The sequence below is a fragment of the Silurus aristotelis genome, assembly GCF_946808225.1.
Source record: "Silurus aristotelis genome assembly, chromosome: 17".
In the NCBI taxonomy this organism is placed as follows: Eukaryota; Metazoa; Chordata; class Actinopteri; order Siluriformes; family Siluridae; genus Silurus; species Silurus aristotelis.
The window spans coordinates 6,432,203-6,451,814 of record NC_139590.1 but is presented as its reverse complement, the minus strand read 5'-3'; the positions used below and the strand labels follow the sequence as shown (position 1 = coordinate 6,451,814).

The following is a 19,612-nucleotide window of genomic DNA, read 5'->3' as shown; positions in this document are numbered from 1 at the left end:
AGCGACCTGTACAGAGATGTGGTTTGACAAAGTTGGTATTGAAGAACCTCGAGTTACCTGCAGAACGGCAACCTCAGCCTCATTAAATATGTTTAAAAGGCAGTGTATCAAGTGTAATATAACTTTCCAACCTCCAGAACACCGCCTAAATCAATCTAGATTAATACCTAAATAGTCTGATCTCTCAAGTGGTGTGAAAGTAAAGCATTTGTATTAATATATGTAAGGTCATGACTTCAAATCTGTACAAATCCGTTCATGATCAGGAGTCAAGGGGGCCAGTAGTGGGCTTTTGTATCTGATGAAATCTGTAAGGAAAAGGGCAGGTAGTGATTTTGTGTGTGTGTTACAATGCACTCCAGTATTAGCAGTAGTTTAGAAAGATGTGGTTATTGACTTTGCACATTTCAGAGGATGTACCTTGTAGCCTTGGTGGTTATCATGTAATAACAGAAAATTAGTTGGTGGGAATTTCTATCCATCTGTTCATCTTTACATCTGTCCATCCATCCGTCCATCCAGACTTCCTGACTGACTTAGTTCCTTACTGATTTCATTCCCTTCTTCCTTACTGACTTCATTCCCTCCTTCCTTACTGACTTCATTCCATCCTTTCTTACTGACTTACTGACTTCTTTAATGACGTCCTTCCGTCCTTCTTTCCCTTCTTTCTTCCTTCCTTTCTTCCTTCCTTCCTTTCTTACTTCCTTCCTTACTTTTTTAACCAAATATTTTGACTGTGTGTCTTTGACCCTTTTTGTTTTTATTATAAAAAAGCATTCTAATAAATGCTATTTAATATTTGTTTTTTATTTCAGTACTACACATCTGATGATGAAGCACACATGTTCCATCTCCACTGCTGAAAGGTTGTTTTTGAAATTTGAACCCATTGCACCGAAGCACCTGCTCCGTCTCCTGTAATGAGCGGTTTGTTGGGCTGAAGACGAGCACTTGTGTTTACACTCACACTCTCAAACACACTTTGATATGGATGAGAAACTTCTCAATCAGTGCAGTACTGGGGCATTAGACTACAGATTTACTGCTATAATGAAAGTGTTTGTGTGTACGCGTGTGAACTTAGCAGTCACTGTGAGTTCATTTTTCGAGTCATGTTTATTAGGTGCTGTATATAAAGCGCATTATTGCAATGTTTATTATTGCTCTGTGTGGAGACATTACTATAATCCCATGTACTTATTATATACTTAAGAACTCAAGAAGGTGTGACTAATAAGTCTAGCATACTATTCGCATGTAGGAAGTTTTGGAAACAAGGTGAGGGAGGCGAGATTGAGATGGTTTGGACATGTGCAGAGGAGGAACATGGGGTATATTGGTAGGAGAATGCTGAGGATGGAGCCACCAGGAAGAAGGAAAAGAGGAGTCCAAGGAGGAGGTTTATGGATGTGGTGAGGGAAGACATGCAGGTAGTTGGGTGGAAAGAGGCAGATGTAGAGGACAGGGGGGTATGGAGACGGATGATCCGCTGTGGCGACCCCTAATGGGAGATAAACCCACTTATTTCTCTGTAGTTACTGCAGGTCTGCACAGCTCTCTTTTTTTAAATCGGTACCAACACACTCCTTCTCCATTCTTCAGACACCCTCTCACCTTCCAGAATATGTTTTTACAATCTGGTTAAAAACTCCACTGAGATCTCTCCTTAATATCTCTACGATTCTACAGGTATGTCATCTGGTCCTACCGACTTTCCACTCTTTATCCTCTTAATCGCTGCTCTCACTTCCTCCTTACTAATCCTATCCACTTCCTGTTTCACATCATACAACCTTTTCTCTCTCTTATTTTCCTAATTCGTCAGCTGCTGAAAATACTCCCTCCACCTTCTCAACACACTCTCCTCACTAGTCAACACATTTCCATCTCCATCCTTTATTGCTCTTACTTGCAGTACATTCTTCCCAGCTCGGTCTCTCTGCCTTGCCTATCTGTACATATCCTTTTCTCCTACCTTATTGTTCAATCTCTCATACAGCTACTCATATGCCTTTTTGTTGGCTTTCGCCACATCCCTCTTTACTTGCTGCCGCATCTCCTTGTACTCCTGCCTACTTTTCTCATTACTCTGTCGATCCCCATTCTGTTTTGCCAAGGTCTTTCTCATGCTTTCCTACACTCCCTCATTCCACCACCACGTCTCTTTGTCTTCCTTTCTATTTCCAGATGTCACACCAAGTAACTTTCTAGCTGTCTCCCATATCACTTCTGCAGTAGTTGCCCAATCATCCAGTACCTCCTCACCACCACCGAGCTCCTGTCTGACCTCTTTCCCTTGAATCTCACTCTACAGTCTTCCTCCTTTAGTTTCCACCATCTTATTCTTCTTTCAGTCCTCACTCTCCTCCTCTTCTTCTTCACCTTCAAAACCATCCTATAGACCAACATTCCTCTACTTTAAACCATACCTACCCATCAACTCCTAATCACCTCTGTTCCCTTCACTGACATGCCCATTTAAAGTCTGCCCCAATCACCAAGCTTTCATTCCTAGGTACACCTTCTACCACTTCATTTATCACCACCCCTTCAACTTCCAGCTTCACGTTCATCACCCTTTCAGAAACTCTCTTCACCCCCACTACACTCTTACTGTATTCTTCCTTCAGAATCACACCTACACCATTTCTCTTTAAATCCACACTATTTAAGAACAGTTTAAACCCACCTCCAATGTTCCTGGCCTTACTCCCTTTCCACTTGGCCCCCTGAACACACAACATATCTACCTTTCTCTTCTCCATCACATCAGCTATCAATCTCTCTTTACCAGTCATAGTACCAACATTTAAAGTACCAACCCAAACCTCCACTCTCCTCCACTTCTCCTTTCCCTGCTCTCTCCGTAGACATCTTCCTCCTCTCCTTCTCCTCTTTCGACCAAGAGTAGCTCAATTTCCACCGGTACCCTGTTAGATAACGATACCTGTGGCGGTCGTTGGTAACCTGGTATGAATTTCTCTTTCGTGATCCACATATTTGATTTCGCGCATGTTTTACGCTGGATGCCCTTCCTAACTCAACCCTCCCTATTTATCCGGGCTTGGGACCGGCACTAAGAGTGCACTGACTTGTGCAACCCTAATGGTTGGGTTTTATCCATTATTAAACAAAATATTTGTATGTGTGGGTTTATAATTAGAAATGTATTCCTGTCTATTTCTGCATCAGTAATAAGATTATTTAAGTGTTTTTAGTCCTAATTTACTATCAAAAACCCTATTGATTATTCCTGGCATACGTTAACCATTTAGTGAAACTTTCATGTTAATTCGGCAGGATATTGGGTTTAAAAGTGTAGAGGTTAAAAGTGTGTCTGTTATTCCTACTTTTCTGGCACTGATCTGTAAGACTGGTGCATTATGGGAGGAAGTGGTCTTTCCCTGGCTCACCAGATGCTATCAGCGTGTCTAAATTAAGTCGCAGCTTATTTCCAACCAATGCTCCATCTGTTCAGGGCTCTCACAGTAAAAGGATCTTCTCAGCTCGGCTTGGCACTGTGTGTGGCTTAAGTTTGAAGGGACGCGTAAAGAAACAATGTTCGCACTGTTCCATTTTTTTTTTAAATGTGGATTGGGCAGCTGAAAGAGACATCCTTTTTAAGTGTCGCAAACACACTTCAGCTTAGCGTTGACACTTTGAAGCCTTTGGCTACTTGTTTGCTTGCAGCTTTTACTTGAAACATTGCCATCGAATTAGTTTGCAATCTAGTTGAATTAAGGTATTAATAATTTTTTTGTAATATATTTTCAACTACAGTGATTGTTTAGTAAGACTGTAACAATCAGTAGGTTTTCCGCCATGAGAAAGTTTTCATTAACAGAAACTTTGCTGCATCCCCCAGCAATGATTGCTCACAAATCTGTGCTATAATGGAAGAGAAAAGGAGATTCACCCACCTAAAACCGGAAGCAATTAAATGTTTCCAGAGTTGCATTTTTGCTTTCTGCATTTATTCCCCATTTGCTCCTATAATAACCTCCATGCTTCTGGGAAGATGTTCCACTAGATGTTGGCATGTGCTTGTGTACATTTGTGCTCCTTCTTCCACAAGGGTGTTAGTAAAATCAGCTCCTGATGCAGAGTGAGAAGGCCTGGGTGCAATCAGTATTCCAATTAAATCTAAAGGTGTTCAATAGGGTTGAGGTCAGAAATTAGAGATCTTTCACTCAAACCAAAATTATATCTTCACGAAGTTGGAACAGGTTTGAGTCTCCTAGTTCAAGTGAGAGAAAACTTGTATGCTACAGCATCCAGAGACATTAAATAAAATTGTGCGATTTTGAGGTAACAGGTTGGAGAAGAATCACACTTGGCTGGAAAATTCAGGTGTCCCAATACTTTTGTCCAAATTGTGTATTTCACTTGTGTGTCGAGCCTGCGTGTGTTTACATTTGGATTTGTAAGCGCATTCGGTCATTCCACTCAAAGCCACTCTGCTGCTGTTAATAATGCTGGTGTGAAGAGCTCTCTGTGTTGGAGTGTCCAGTAAAAGGTGCATCATCTCAGAATGACATTTATTCTTTAGGTCCGGGTTACAGACAGAGCTTTCCGGCAGCACGTCCTTCTGGCGTGACACTTTTAATTAACCTGAAGGGGCGCAGTATCAGTACCTCTGTGTCAGAGTGGCTCATAATGTTACTGAGAAGAGTAACAACTATTATACACTTATTACACTGAACTTGATTACTCGTTTGGTCAGGAAGGTAAAACGGGAGATGGAGAATTTTTCCAGTATTAAATGTATTTTTTAAATGGACATTCTTAGTTGTGAGCTTTGGTATAGAGATGGAGATGGAGTGGCAGTGGCTAGACCCTTTCCTACTTAGACCCATCGCGCCACTGACAAAAGCCGCAAAAACTGACTAAGGTTCAGAGTCTAAGAATTTTTCTTAAAACTGACAAACACAGATGGAATGTGTAGAGAACATGGCAAAGTCTATTGACAATATATATTGTAGTGCATTGCTGCTTCACAGCTCCAGAGTCCTCACTTTCAAACAAGAACTTGAGCCTCTGTCTCGCTTACGGTGTCCTGCTGCTTTCTGAATAACATGATGGTAGTATGAATGGCTACATTTAAAAGCAAGCAACATGCATGCACTCTGATGGACATCAATCAGTGGTGGATCAAGTACACAAACCATGTATTTAAGTTAAAGTAGAGATACACTCTGTAAAATATGACTCCAGTAAAAGTGCTCAGTTTAAACTTTCACTTGAGTAAAAGTACAAAAGTATTTGCCTTTAAATTTACTTTAGTATCCAAAGTACAATGGTTTCTTCTTTCGGCTTCTCCCGTTAGGGATCGCCACAGCGGATCCTCTGCACGTTTGATTTGGCACATGTTTTTACGCTGGATGCCCTTCCTAACGCAACCCTCCCCAATTTATCCGGGCTTGGGACCGGCACTGAGAGTGGCTGGGGATGGTTCCCTGACCGGGGAATAAACCCGGGTCGCAGCGGTGAGAGCGCTGCGTCTTTACCACTAGACCACCAATCTTCCTATTATAATTTTTGTCACAAGATTCCTCCCTAATCAACTGTGTTTATGTGAAAAGATTCTAATGTTACTTTTAGCACACTGAGCTATTAATAAAATGATATTAACGAGTCAACCACTGATTGACATGTTCTTTTCAATTACTACAAAAAAAATCACACAAAAAATGAGAATATTTCAGATAAATGTTTTGCTGCTGTATTATTCCATCTTGAAGGGTTTTCTTCACACACACCTTCTAGGAAAGAGATTTTATGTAGGGTTTTTGTTTGTACCACTGGAGAAATCCTCAGTTTTACAACCTGGTTCTTCTTTCAGAAAGTCAAAAACCTGCATGAATCCTAGATACCTTGAAGTACCTCGAAAAAAAGAAATGTGTGTTATATGCCACTTTTGATGCAGGTCTAAGACAGAGATGTTATTGTGAAAGAGACAGAGAGTGAAAAGGTATAATGTAAATGAAAGGTTTTCCCTACATGGCTAATTGCTTGTATCACAAACACTCACATACACGGCAAAGCACAGTGTGTGTTTTTCACGAGTGCAATCAAATGGGGCTCTTTATGTTTTACTCCTACACAAAGACCAGCTCTCAGCAATCACTGACCCACTCAGTTTCCTCTTAACACACACACAGTGTGTTTCTGAAATGCTTTCAGCTTTAAATGACTAAACTCAACGTATTCACCGGGCAGGAATCCACTGCACAGTGCTGAAGGTATGCCTGACTGCTGAACCAGTTAAGTCTTCAAAATGAGATTTCAATATGTTTGAAGTAAAAATATGTGAATTACACCTAAAAATTATATTTTTTTATATTTATAAAATGAATGTATATATATATATATATATATATATATATATATATATATATATATATATATATATACACACACACACACACACACACACACACACACACACACACACACACACACACACTGTACATTTTTATTTAATTTATTATTTTTTTTCTTTACCTGCACTATGTAAAGATCTGGGTTAAATGTGTCATCATTGACAATCTTGCTTGAGCCCAGCTTTTTTTTTGTAAATATAATAATCTGTGAGACTTGTATTAAACATTTTTGGAGGGAGTCTTCAACGTCAGCACTCTCAGTGGTACCATTGGTAAATTTTTAATTTTCATCACAGAAAAGAAGGTTTTGTGTGGGGGGGGTTTTGTCCCCAACTGCTTGTATTGTCTTAGAGAGGGGGAGGGGGTGAAAGAGAAGAAGCAGGTGATGGAATCAGCAAAAGAAGTAAATAAGATGTATAAGACAATACACTCAAATACGAGTGTAAGTGTATCTCCAGCTTCTCACAGTCCTTATCGGCTAATCAACACCATTTCAGTAGATTTTTATTCAAAACCAACCCTCATGTGAGCACAATTTGATTTATAATCAATAAACTAATGGAAATAGCTCGAGGAATCAATTATCATTTACTGGTTGAACCAAGATCATGTGCAGGATGATCCTTTTTCACCAAGCAGCCAAATTGATTTCAAGTTAATTAAACAATGATGAAGTGTCTGTTATCGCTAAAAAGAACTGATGAGTTTCCGATTTCACTTCTGATGTGTTCGTGCAGATCGCACATTACATCATCATTACCTTCCCTGACTGAGGTATTATTTTGGTAATCTCATATCTCCTGCTGGAGAAACAAATAGCTATCACACACTTTAAATACTTTCTTTACTAATTCAAGTCATAATGTTGATAAATTCTTTTACATTTTTGCTTATATTTATATTTATATTAAATTTATTTTTCTGCTGTTTTTCTAACCCTACTGTTGCTGTAACTTTCTCTAACTTACTCTTACTCTAGCTATAACTGTAGCATTCCCTATTATAACTCTAACCCATTGGCCACCAACATAATGCCTGCTTCTCAGGTAGCCCACAAGGACCACATGAGTAGCCCGCTGCTACTACTAAAAATAGCTGTTTCCTACTTTGTTAGAGTTTGCGATTTGACATGTATGTATGTAAAAAGTAGTCATTACTACTACCTGTTTTAGTGTCACACTGGTAACTGGAACGCACATCATAATAATATACAAAAGAATTCAAATTTTTGTTATCTAATAAATGTATCCAGGCTGAACAACCACCATATAGAACACAAGCAGAGAAAAGTTAAAGATGATCAGGAATGTCTCTGTTCAACAAATGGTACAAAAGTGGTAGGTTGAAAAAGCCGTTGCAAAGACAAGAAATAGGTTGATGGGCTAAAAACGCCATGCAATGAAAAGAACAAATATTAATCCGCACCAAATAGATTAAAACCAAAGTAACGAGAAAATGTAAGAGGTAAAAAATACAGATATTTGTGTAAAAAATTTAATGAGAGAAAAATAAATAGTGAGGTAGTACTGATAACAGAAAAATCTACTTGAATTCAATAATGAAGTATTTGCACTTTATTATTTCCCATCTCTGGCCATACCCTGTTACAATTCGAAACCTGCTCTAACTCTAGTCTAAATTTAAATATAGCATACTACAACCCTGCTCTAACTTTAAACATAGCCTACTAAATCTAAAACCCTGCTCTAACTCTAGTCGAACTCAGTGGCGGGCAGTGCATTTGGTACCTGAACCTTCAGTGGGGACTTACCTGACCCAATCCACCTATTAATACCAACACTATCACGTCGCAATTATAGAAAACATCAATACAATACAAAAATGCAATATAACAATGCGTGGCGTTACAGCGAGAGAGAGAGAGAGGCATATCACATATTGAGGGTGAATAGTATTTTACTAAAGCAAGCTCCAAACCTGTACACTGCAACTGCAACTGTGCTACCTGCATACATCATCTGGGGCAGTTCAGAATCAATATTTGTCTAATATCATGACAAAAACATTAAAAATGTAAATAAAGTACAACCTACTCACCAGAGATGTTTACTCATAATTTGCACCGCTCCTCAGAGGTTGTAAGCCAGTGGTACCGCTCGTATTCACTGGTCAGAAAAGGCTTTGCTGGCCCTGACCGCCCACCACTGGTCAAAATCTAACTTTAACCATACCCAAACCCTTACCTGTAACTCAATCCCTGCTATAACTCTACTACAACTCTAACCCTGCTATAACTCTAATTTAATTCTAACCATAGCTTACTATATCTCAAACCCTGCTCTAACTACACTAATTTTAACCTAACCATACTCTACTATAACTCAAATGCTGATCTAACTCTTCTCTAACCTTAATTGTAGCCTACTATAATACTAATCCTGCCTTAACGCTAACTTTAACCATTGCCTATTATAAGTCAAACTCTGCTCTAACTCTGCTCTAATTCTATCCTTAACTATACCATACTATAACTCAAACCCTGCTCTTACTCCTATTCTTACTCTTAGACCTTAACCATATCCTACTCTAACTCAAATCCTACCCAAACTATAACCATGCCCTAATCTAACCCTACTCTAGCTTTAACTCTGCTCAGAATTTAACTGTATCATAGCTCTACTCAAATTCCTACTCTAAGCCTACTCTAATCCTTACTTTTATATAGCGTGGCTGATACCCTCTACCCTTACTTTAACCATGACTACACCCTTTTCTAACCTATAACAATAGTCCTATTCTAACATTCATCATTAAATCATAATGATCTATTCTTTCTCAGTCATCTTTAAACTTTTTTGGCACACTTTGTTGTGGACACAGACATCACACAATCAATAATTTAATTCCCATGTTTCAATGATCACACTAAAGCTGTGCCATGTTACATTGAGTGTTTATTTGGGAGGAATCTGTTGTACCCTGGTGTTTTTATACCCTGCTGTGTATTGTGACAGGAGAGCATTGATTGCATGATTGTGATTCAGGGCTGCTTGTGAAAATATTTCATCCTTTACATTCCTGCTGCCAGGACCTCGAGAACACTTTCAGTCCTCCTCAGCTAAGAGGTCAACTAATCCTCTCTGACTTAACCCGTTTAATTTGAATGTAAGATGTTCCACTTTGTGCAGTAAATTTGGTTGGCACACAAGACTTAATCAGCCACGTACATTCATCTCTTTTTTTTTTTTTATCATCTCTCATTCTTGTTTTCCATCTATTCATTTTGCTCTTTTCACAGGCCTTCAAAAGACTCCATTAAGCTGCATTTGAAAGTGGCCTTTGTTTGAAAGCTTGATGTGCACTTTTTCAGCCCGTTGCTGTGGAAACCAGGTGAGTCAAATGGAAAAGTCAGGACTAATTGGACACATTTTGATTACAGGGAATGTGTGTTTATGGGAGACGGAGAGTGAAACAGAAAGACAGAAAGAAGGAAGGAAGGAAAGAAAGAAAGAAAGAAAGAAAGAAAGAAAGAAAGAAAGAAAGAAAGAAAGAAAGAAAGAAAGAAAGAAAGAAAGAAAGAAAGAAAAAGAGAGAGTTAGAGAGAGAGAGAGAGAGAGAGAGAGAGAGAGAGAGAGAGAGAGAGAGAGAGAGAGAGAAGAGAAAGAGAAAGGGAGAGAGAGTGTATGATTTGGATATGGCGTGGCTAGTCGGTTGGGGAAGATTGTATTTCGTGCTTGACCGTCTCTCTCTGGGTTTATTTTGGTTGACTGCTCCCTGCTGCTGGAGCAGAATGTCAAAGGACTTGTATACAGGGGAGTGGACTGTGTTTTTCCAATAGCATCTATCAAACACGTGCTGACAGTAAAACTCGCATACACACAACATACAACCAGGGCTACTGGACAGTGGCCATGCTGGAAGGATATGTGCATGTAAGCAGTGGTGGACAAAGTACACCAACCATGTACTTGAGTATAAGTAGGTAAAATATTACTGTAGTAAAAGTAAAAACTTTCATTTGATTAAAAGTGCAAAAATATTTGCCTTTATATGTTCTTAAGCGTCCAGAATGATATGATTTATTATGCTATGATGTTCCTATTACAATTTTTGTCATCAACTCAATCTATTAATAGAACGATATTAAATAGCCAAAAACTGATTCTTCTTCTGCTTCTTTCGGCTTCTCCCATTAGGGGGCGCCACAGCAGATCATCCGTCTCCATCCCCCGCCCCCCGCGATCTACATCTGCCTCTTTTAAACCAACTAGGTGCATGTCTTCCCTCACCACATCCATAAACCTCCTCCTTGGCCTCCCTCTTTTCCTCCCTCCTGGTGGCTCCATCCATTCTTCTACCTACTGTATACCAACTGCTGTCACACTGTCCTCAAGCCCAAACACTTATTTTTAACTACTTAAAAAAATAAAATCGCATAAATAAGGCCACAGGTGTTGTGGAAAATTAGGGTCAGGAGTTTCCTCCATCTTTTATTACTCTCAAACTGTTCTGCTTGCTGTTGAACTGATGCTGAACTGTATCTTTGTGTTAAGTAGATACCACCAAGCGACAATCAAACAACTTCAGAAAACAATAGATCGTGTGCTCTACACCGATTGATGGCTTGCTGTGTGTTTGACCAGTTACGTTTTTATTCACTTATAAATAAAAAGGAACAACTGATTTAGCAAAATGTAGCTGAGAAATAAGTAGAATGTTTGACTTTGAAATGTAGGAAAGTTAAAGTAAAAGTCTCCCCAATGGTAAATGCTTCAATAAAGTACACATACGTGAAAAAAGCTACTTATGTACAATCACATTTACTTTGTTACTGTCCACCACTGCATATCCGTCTTGTCTGAGATTTTAATTAAGGTCTGAAAACGACTGTATAAATGAAGCAAACGTTTAGAAACTATATACATTTTGACTCACTGAGCAATTCTCAAAAACAGAATAAAAAAAGAATCTTTCGCTCCAAGCAGAACCACTGATTTAACATTTTGTTCCAAACACAGCTCCCGAAATAGTTACAACAAAAATGAAAACCTTTATGTGGAATTCCAGTCCATACACCTCTAGAGGCGATAGAGTTCAGCTGATCCAACTTGAGCATAGGAGGAACCCGGTGAGCTTAGAGGTAACCTCCAAGGACACAAGAAGAACATTCACAGCTTCACACTTAAGGTAACATGAGCTCAAGATCGAACCGGGGACACTGGGAACGCTGTGCAGTGGAGAAAACTAGCCGCCCCACAGGCCACCATTCACCCCTGTTACTAAAGTCACTTCATGCTACTTAAGTGTTAAAGATTTATTTATTTATTACAGAAATGTATTCAATGCTGTAACTCTCAGTTAAACAGTAATGTGTGTGATGTATTCATTCAACACATGGGGTTTTGATTCGACACCATGTGAATCTGTTAGACGTGGTTGCATGCACATTACAGGTCTTAAGTCTTCAGCGGGTGTCTTATTTTGACACTATGGGTGTTAAATCAACCATCAGCAACTGGTCCTCAGGTTGACCCTGTTAGCTTTATTTAGAGATGGATAAAGCCGTGGAACTTTACACTTCAGATTAAACAGTCCCGATAGCTGTTACTAGCTGGGGAAAGGTCGGCTCAGGCTTCAGGGCTAATAATCTCGCTGTCCATTCAGCTTACAGCAACGAAAACAAATCACAATCATTCAATTCAGTACAATTGAATTTTACTTGTATAAAGCTTTTAACAATAGACATTTTCTTAAATGATATAAAGAGATTATAAAATATGAGTTTTTATGTTCTGTGTCATAATTTTATCTCTAATGAGTGGCAAAAGTAGCAAAGGAAAAACTTCCGACTCAGACTTTTCGTTCAGACTCATAGGGAACTCGTCCTCATCTGGGTGACTCCTAATGTCAATTTTATCATTGTTGAGGTGTGCTGTTTAGCGATGCACATGTAAATGCAGAACTGTTCATGCCAATTCTATGCCAATTGTTGTTGCCAACTTAATCCTATTGAGCTTCATTTTAAAAAAAAAGGAGTAAAAACCCTGGATGTGCAGGTTGTGCTTTCTGACTTTGCTGATTGTTATTTGACCAGACATCAAATTTGGAAACTCTACAATTATTTTCCATACATTTTAAAGATGTTTGGCTTCAGGAATTATTTAAATAAATCAATCAGTCAATTAGTTTCATATGGAGGGAAAATGGCGAAAGCAGCTTCTGTGTGCCGTGAAAGCCATGACACATGAGTGTCTTAGATCTGGTAGAATTTTTTTCACTCGCTCTCTCTCTCTCTCTCTCGCTCTCGCTCTCTCTCTCTCTCTCTCTCTCTCTCTCCTCTTTTTTTGTCTGTCACTTTGTCCCTGTCTCTCTCCAAGTCTGTCTCTCTTTTTCTCTCTCCCAGTCTATCTCTTTCTCTGTCTCTCTTGTCCTCTGTCCCCCTTTCTGTCTCTCTATCTCTCCCTCTGTCCTCTCTCTTTGTCTCTCTGTTGCTTTCTCCCTGTCTCTCTCCCCCCTCTTTCTCTGCCCCCTTTCTGTCTCTCTTTCCCTCTGTCTCTCTGTCCCTCCTCTTTCTTTCTTTCTTTCTTTCTTTCTTTCTTTCTTTCTTTCTTTCTTTCTTTCTTTCTTTCTTTCTTTCTTTCTTTCTTTCTTTCTTTCCCTCTCTTCCTCTTGCTCTGTCACTCTCTCCCTCTCTCTGTCTTCTTTTAAGCTGTCACTCCCTCTCCTCTCCTCTCCTCTCCTCTCCCCTCCTCTCCTCTCTGAGCGTCATCTCTCTCTCTCTCTCTCTCTCTCTCTCTCTCTCTCTCTCTCTCTCTCTCTCTCTCTCGCTTGCAGAAAGAGAGGAAGCCCCACAGCTGGGTATGTGAGTGATGTTGGGCTCGGTGCTGGTAGTGGTGGAGGAACACGCGGAGGGAAGAAGACCTGGACCCGGACCCGGACCTGGACCCGGTAAGAAGCAGGCGGAGCTGAATGATGTTTTTTTTTTTTTTTTTTTTTTTTTACCAGTTACACGCGTTTATAAGTTTATAGTAAATCGGTAATATTTATACTGTGTATCATGTTCACATTTAATTTCACGGTGTTGAGAGATGTCTGTTTTTTATGTAAAATGAAACAGTATTGTAATATGTACATGTTTGTGTAAAATGTGGCTAATAGTTTTATTTTGAAGGCACATAAACAGTACTGAGTTAAAACCGGGTTAAATCATAAGCGGTATATCGAAAGATCGGGGTAAATATTTGATTACTTACAGCAGCACTCAACAAACTTTTTTTGCACCATGGACCAAAACACAATAATGTGCATATCATACTACTATTATACATATTAAATGATTTACTTATTCATTTTATTATTGCATATCTAATAAAAATGTAACTAAATTCATTATAATGCTGAATCAGCAGAAGCTTAGAGGTCAGATATCTGCTCTTAAATTTTCAGGTTTCTGCTTATTTCGGATGCTTCTCTTAGTAAACGACTCAATACCTGAACTCTGATTTAGTTTACTTCATTGAATTTTTATTTGTATAGCACTTTGAACAATGGCCATTGTCTCATTGCTTTATACAGATAATGTGATAAGAAAGATTGTGTCGACTGTGTCAAGGAAAATCTCCCTGAGATGGCGTAAAAACACCTTGAAAAGAACCAGACTCAAGAGAGAACGCATCTCATCTGGGTGGCACCGAATGACTATTTATTTAAGCTAAACAATGTTGAGGTGTGCAGTGTAGCAGTCCAAATCCATCCTCAAAGTCCTGTGTTACTCCGTAATTTCATGGATCTCTAAGCCGATGATGTACAGAGTGCATCATCGCATCACTCTGCTGCACAGAGTGACCTCCAATCGAAAGGAACACCATCCAGAGGCAGACCAGGACGGAGCGGCAGATCCGAGGAGAGGAGAGAGATCAAGAGAGAGAGAGAGAGAGAGAGAGAGAGAGAGAGAGAGAGAGAGAGAGAGAGAGAGAGAGAGAGGGGTGGGGAGAACAGGGGTGACAGGGAGAGAAAGATATAGATTATTAAGTATCTTTATTGTTGTATAAAAGTTAAGGACACTTTGACTCGCTATGGCATAACTAAATGGGAGAGCCAGAAGGTCACACAGACATTAGGGGTCTCTGGTATAAGAGACAGCCCACCACACCACTGTCAACAAACCCAAGTGAATGTGTGAGAGTGAGGGGACAACAGCATACAAATATACCAGTTCACTGAACACTCTATATCTGTGATCCCTTCAGATCTGCTCCGTTACCTAAAAAAAATCTACTGATAAAAGGTTCGACTAAATAAATATGTTTTCAGCCTTGACCCAAACACTGATTAGAAGGCTGTTCCATAACTGTGGGGCTTTATAAGAGAAAGATCTGCCCCCCGATGTAGTTTTAATTATTTTAGGTACCAACAAATAGCCTGCACCTTTTGATATAAGTAGGCATGGGGGATCATAATGGTTTTTCACTCACAGAATTTCACTCAGATACTGTGGCGTGAGACGGTTAAGTGCTTTATACGTCAGTAGAGGTATTTTATAATCACTGCTAGATTTATTTGGGAGTCAGTGTAGACTGATTGAAAGAGAGGTGATGTGGTCATATTTTCTAGATCTGGTAAGGACTCTTGCTGCTGCATTCTGGACTAACACCCAGACAGTAAAGCGTTACAATAGTCTTATCTAGACGTAACAAAAGCATGAGCTAGTTTTTCTGCATCCTGTATCAACATCATATTTCAAATTTTAGCAATATTACTAAGGTAAAAGAAGGCGATCCTAGTAATGTTATTCACATGAGCCTTAACAGATCAGAGTTCACAGTCAAGCAACAAGCAACAAAAAACTACATTTTCTGTGCCTTATATAAGAACTACACAAGTAAGACTTTTAAAATCTACCTCCTATAGTCTTTGGTATAGGTTTTTGTAAAAGAACCGTTTCATATTTTTTTCTCGAAATCGACTCATCTCATGTTATCCAGTTCCACCAATGCACCATTATCTCAATTGATGATTTCAATTATTTTTCATTATTTTTGTGTGTAATTCTTTTTTTTTTTTTTTTTTTTACATCCAGAAGACTTTTTTTGATAAGAGTTTATGAAATACAGGGCTGCATCCTTAATAGTCGCACAATGACCACTGAATTACCCTTATAGATTGTTATAGAGGTTGAATAGAGGCTAGACTGGATTCATTTCATCTCTGTGAACGGAAAGGTATACCATTGTAGTCCTAGACATCTTGGAGAGCTTGTAGTCAATTGTGTCATGCAAGAATAGAAATGAATAAAAAATAAAATGCATTACAGTCCAATTTCACTCTTTTTAGTACACCATTATAGTCAGAACAACTCTAAATGGTTGAAGTGAATGATATTAACACATTTAAAACAAAACAGAGGTTTTGTAGCTTGTAGTATAAAAATGTTAGTCTTAAAGTTATCTATAAAACTAGAAATTTGCATTTAGAAGATATGTGCATTGAACAATTCCTCTCTTTACCTCGAATACAGGTCAACATTTTTGTTGACATTATTCTGCACTTCAGCCTCTTGCCAGATTTTCTGTCCAATCAAGTGCTCTCTGGATTGTGAAGTGCTCTGCTTTCTGACATTGTAAAAAACCACTTTGCCGAAGTTGCAGTTGTTAAGCGGGAAAAATCGTATCAGCAAACCGTGATTGTGGTTCTGCTTTATAAATGCTTGTGATTTTTATTTTTCATTTTGAAAAAGGAATTGTTTGTGAAAAGCTATCAATATTGCCTAGGCTTGCTGTGAGTTAAACTAAATGCTCTTGGTTATTTAAGGGTGGAGGACTGTTTAAAATGTCCTGCCCTGACTTCCTGTTTTAGTTCCCAAGGACTGCAACATAAAAAAGATAGGAGGCCTTCAGTTGTGACATTCATTGCAGCAACAAATGACAAAATTTACAATTAAAATCAGTGAAAGTTCTGCTATAATTCTTGTCTAATTGCAGCCAACAGGAGGACATATAGTATTATGCCAAACTCACGAAACAGCTAGAGGCGTGGTAGTGGCAACGGCAGACTGTAAACAAAACCTATGAAAAGAGTAAAAGAAAAAATTAACCATTAGAATTAATTAATAGAATTTGGTTCAGAACACTAATATGATGAGTACAGTCATTTACTGTGGTTCGCATCTCGTGCCCCCGGTATATCGCAGAATTTCATTTGCCACATAACTAATTTCTTTGGCTGATTTTCCCCGTCTCTCACGGATAGCATGATAGACCAAAAAAAACTTAAAGGGAATTGTTTTTATAGAGTTTTCTGTTGAAATAATGAAAATTATTAATAAATTTACAATTATTAATCATAAAATGAAGTAAAATGTTAATACAGTACAGTACTATATACATAAAAGTGCATTTTTGGGGTGGGGTTTTTACGTTTATCGCGTTTTTTCGTTTATCGTGGGCGGTTTTCTGCACAGTAGATCTCAGTTGTTTTAAGTGTAAAAATATGTATGTAATATAAAATCCTGATGGTCTGGCAGTGTGAAATTGAAATTTTTGCCTGTGTGGGCTTCATCTGGGTTTCCTGGTTTCCTCCTAAAAAACCTGCTGGGAGGTGGGATGATGACACTAAAGTTTTTGAGATGTGAAAAAGTAAGTGAATGGATGTAAATGAGGCGCATCCAAGAGGTATTCCTGCCACGTGCCCAATGCTCCCAGAATTAGATTCGGCTCCACAAACCTGATCAGGATGAAAAGATCACTAATGAAAAAGGAATAAGGAAGAACATATACATGTATGTGTATGTAACGTTGCACGTTGAAACTGAGCGCACATTCTGAGCGGAAACTGAATTTCAGCCTACAGGACGTACAAATAACCTCATTTTGGACTTTATTATTAGACACATTTTGACTGAAAGATGATTAACCTATTTCTCAGGCTCTGTTCTCCTGCCGTACCCTATCATGATAATTGCATAATGACTGCTCTGTGTCTATGGATTCTCGTTAGGTGCCATTTTGAGTAAAAAAAAAAAGAAAGACAATGATGTTTTTCTGCCGAAGGGATTTTAAAAAAAGGCCGAAGTGGGAAAAAAAGCAGCCGTCTAATTTGCCTCCTCCTTCTGGTCTGGCAAACGCAATATTTACATTCACATTGAGTTCTGTTTTGTATATCTGTCTCCGTATTGCTACATATCATAATTTACAACCTGCTGATTTTCCATACTTTTAAAGAACTAAATCTGTGTAAATTGCAATGGCACTTATGGCATCATATAATCCGCTAAGCATTTTATACACTTGGGGTTCCTGAATCAGGATCAGAATCAGAAATAGCTTCATTACCAAGTATATCTACACACACAAGGAATTTGACTTGGGGACAGAAGCTTCCAGTGCAGGAGAAGTACAGAAAAAAAAAAAAAATAATAATAAATATAAGTAAAACAGACAATTAAATAATGCACTATATACAGAAGTAGAAATATTGTTTAAATGAATGTAGAGATATTATTTACAATTGTACAGTTTACAAATGTACCATTTGGATTCTATGTATAAATGTGTCAGTTATGATGGACAATGTCTAGTTATGAATATTATAATTGTTCAGGCTGAGTATAGCCTGGCAAAAAAAAATGTTTTGTGCCTGGCTGTTCTGGTAGTCGATGCTCTGTAGCACCGACCAGAAGGCAACAGTTCGGGTGTGGGGTCCAAAGTGGTTTTCTTAGCCCTTTTCTCCACTCTGGAGGAGTAAAGATCATGGAGGTTGGGCAGTGGGGCGCTTATAATCCTCTCAGCAGTTTTGACCGTCCAATGTAGCCTCTTGTAGCTGAACCAAACCAGACAGTTATAGATGTACACAGGACAGACTCAATGATGAATTTATGTGATTGTATTTATTATGAAAGATGATCCTCTAGTCCTGTGGATGAACAACAATTAGTAATGTAATGATTTATTTTTGATAGACATATTTCATTGTCAAGCCTTTTTCAGATAACGAGGTCAAACAGCATCGGTTCTTTCTGTCTAGTCCTCTATTTCTTGCCTGATGTATGGTTATGAAGTTCTGGTTGAGCCAGAGGTACAAGGAAATGAATCATGGCAAGACAAAGATTAGTCCGTGTGGGGAACAGGGATGAACAGTCTTTGCTCCTGCCATTATGGCCACACTTTTATCTTTTATTTTTTTCCTCTTGTAAAAAAACAAAAAATTTTGTAAACTATTATATTTTTGAGTTGTTCTGTCCCGTTCACAGCCCTTTGTTTTAGCCGTTGCCAGATTAACATTGTTTGGAGAAGCCAATTGTTACTTTACAGAGTTCTCAAAGCTCATGGGCGTGTGTGTGTGTGTGTGTGCCGTCAGGAAGTCGCTTCACAAAGAAACAACAAATACAAAGATGTTTTTGTGGTTGGACAAGAACTTGAAAATTATCTGCCTTTTGATGATTTAACAACCAAATCTCTCTCTCTCACACACACACACACACACATAAGATTTCTGTTGGATTTATAGCAGTAACAGCAAAACCAACACAGAAAGAACGAGGCAATGAATCCTGTGTGATTAGTAATTAGTAATATTGCTGATGGTTGCTTTTTCTGGCATATGTGCAGTATATGTGAGGGTGTTTGTGTGAGTGTGAGCTACTGAGCTACTTTAAACCCTACAAACTTGGGGCTGCTCAACATTTCCTTTTCACTTCTCACTACTAATTGCACATCCGGTCAGTGATATAAATGCTATGTGAACCTCAGAAGGTTTATTTAAAGCAATTCATGCCTCAGATGAACAAGATATTAAACAGATCTTTTTTTGTTCTGATGCATTGAATAAGATGAAAGATAAAAGCAGAAATAAACACAAAGAGAGAGATTTTGTAACTACAGATCTTGAAGCTAGGTTCAGGTCTGCCACGTTATCCAGTGCTCTTAAAGTTCATCCACAGACTTTTTCATCATAGAGCAAACCCACATTATACACTCTCTTCACATGGATTATACACTCAGCTTCATGGTTCTTAAAGGAAATGCTTGTTAGTTTTCACCCTTGCAGACTGGCCGTTGTTTTTTTTATAGGGAAGTGGGTGGGAATTGGGAACGGTTTACATGTTTACATATACAGTATTTATTTTTTTCATTTTTATACAGACAATTTACGTGCACAACCTTTTGTTCCCTACTGGCCGGCACTAGAGTGTCCCTGTGTTTACTGTTTTTGACAGTCACTGTGTCTACTGTCTCCTCGTCTCAGGTTGTTTTAGTTTTTTGCACGAA

General features: G+C 38.6%; 1 protein-coding gene across 2 annotated transcripts in view; it reads left to right on the top strand.

Moving 5' to 3' along the window:
- The first annotated feature begins 13,168 nt into the window (after nucleotides 1-13,168).
- The window catches only part of znf385c (zinc finger protein 385C), a 102,755-nt gene continuing 96,311 nt past the window's right edge, over nucleotides 13,169-19,612 (top strand). For both annotated transcript variants that reach the window (XM_083567376.1, XM_083567375.1), the window contains exon 1: nucleotides 13,169-13,295. In XM_083567376.1, the coding sequence (XP_083423502.1) occupies nucleotides 13,217-13,295 (79 nt within the window). In that variant the 5' untranslated portion in view covers nucleotides 13,169-13,216. The remainder of the gene's footprint in view (nucleotides 13,296-19,612) is intronic.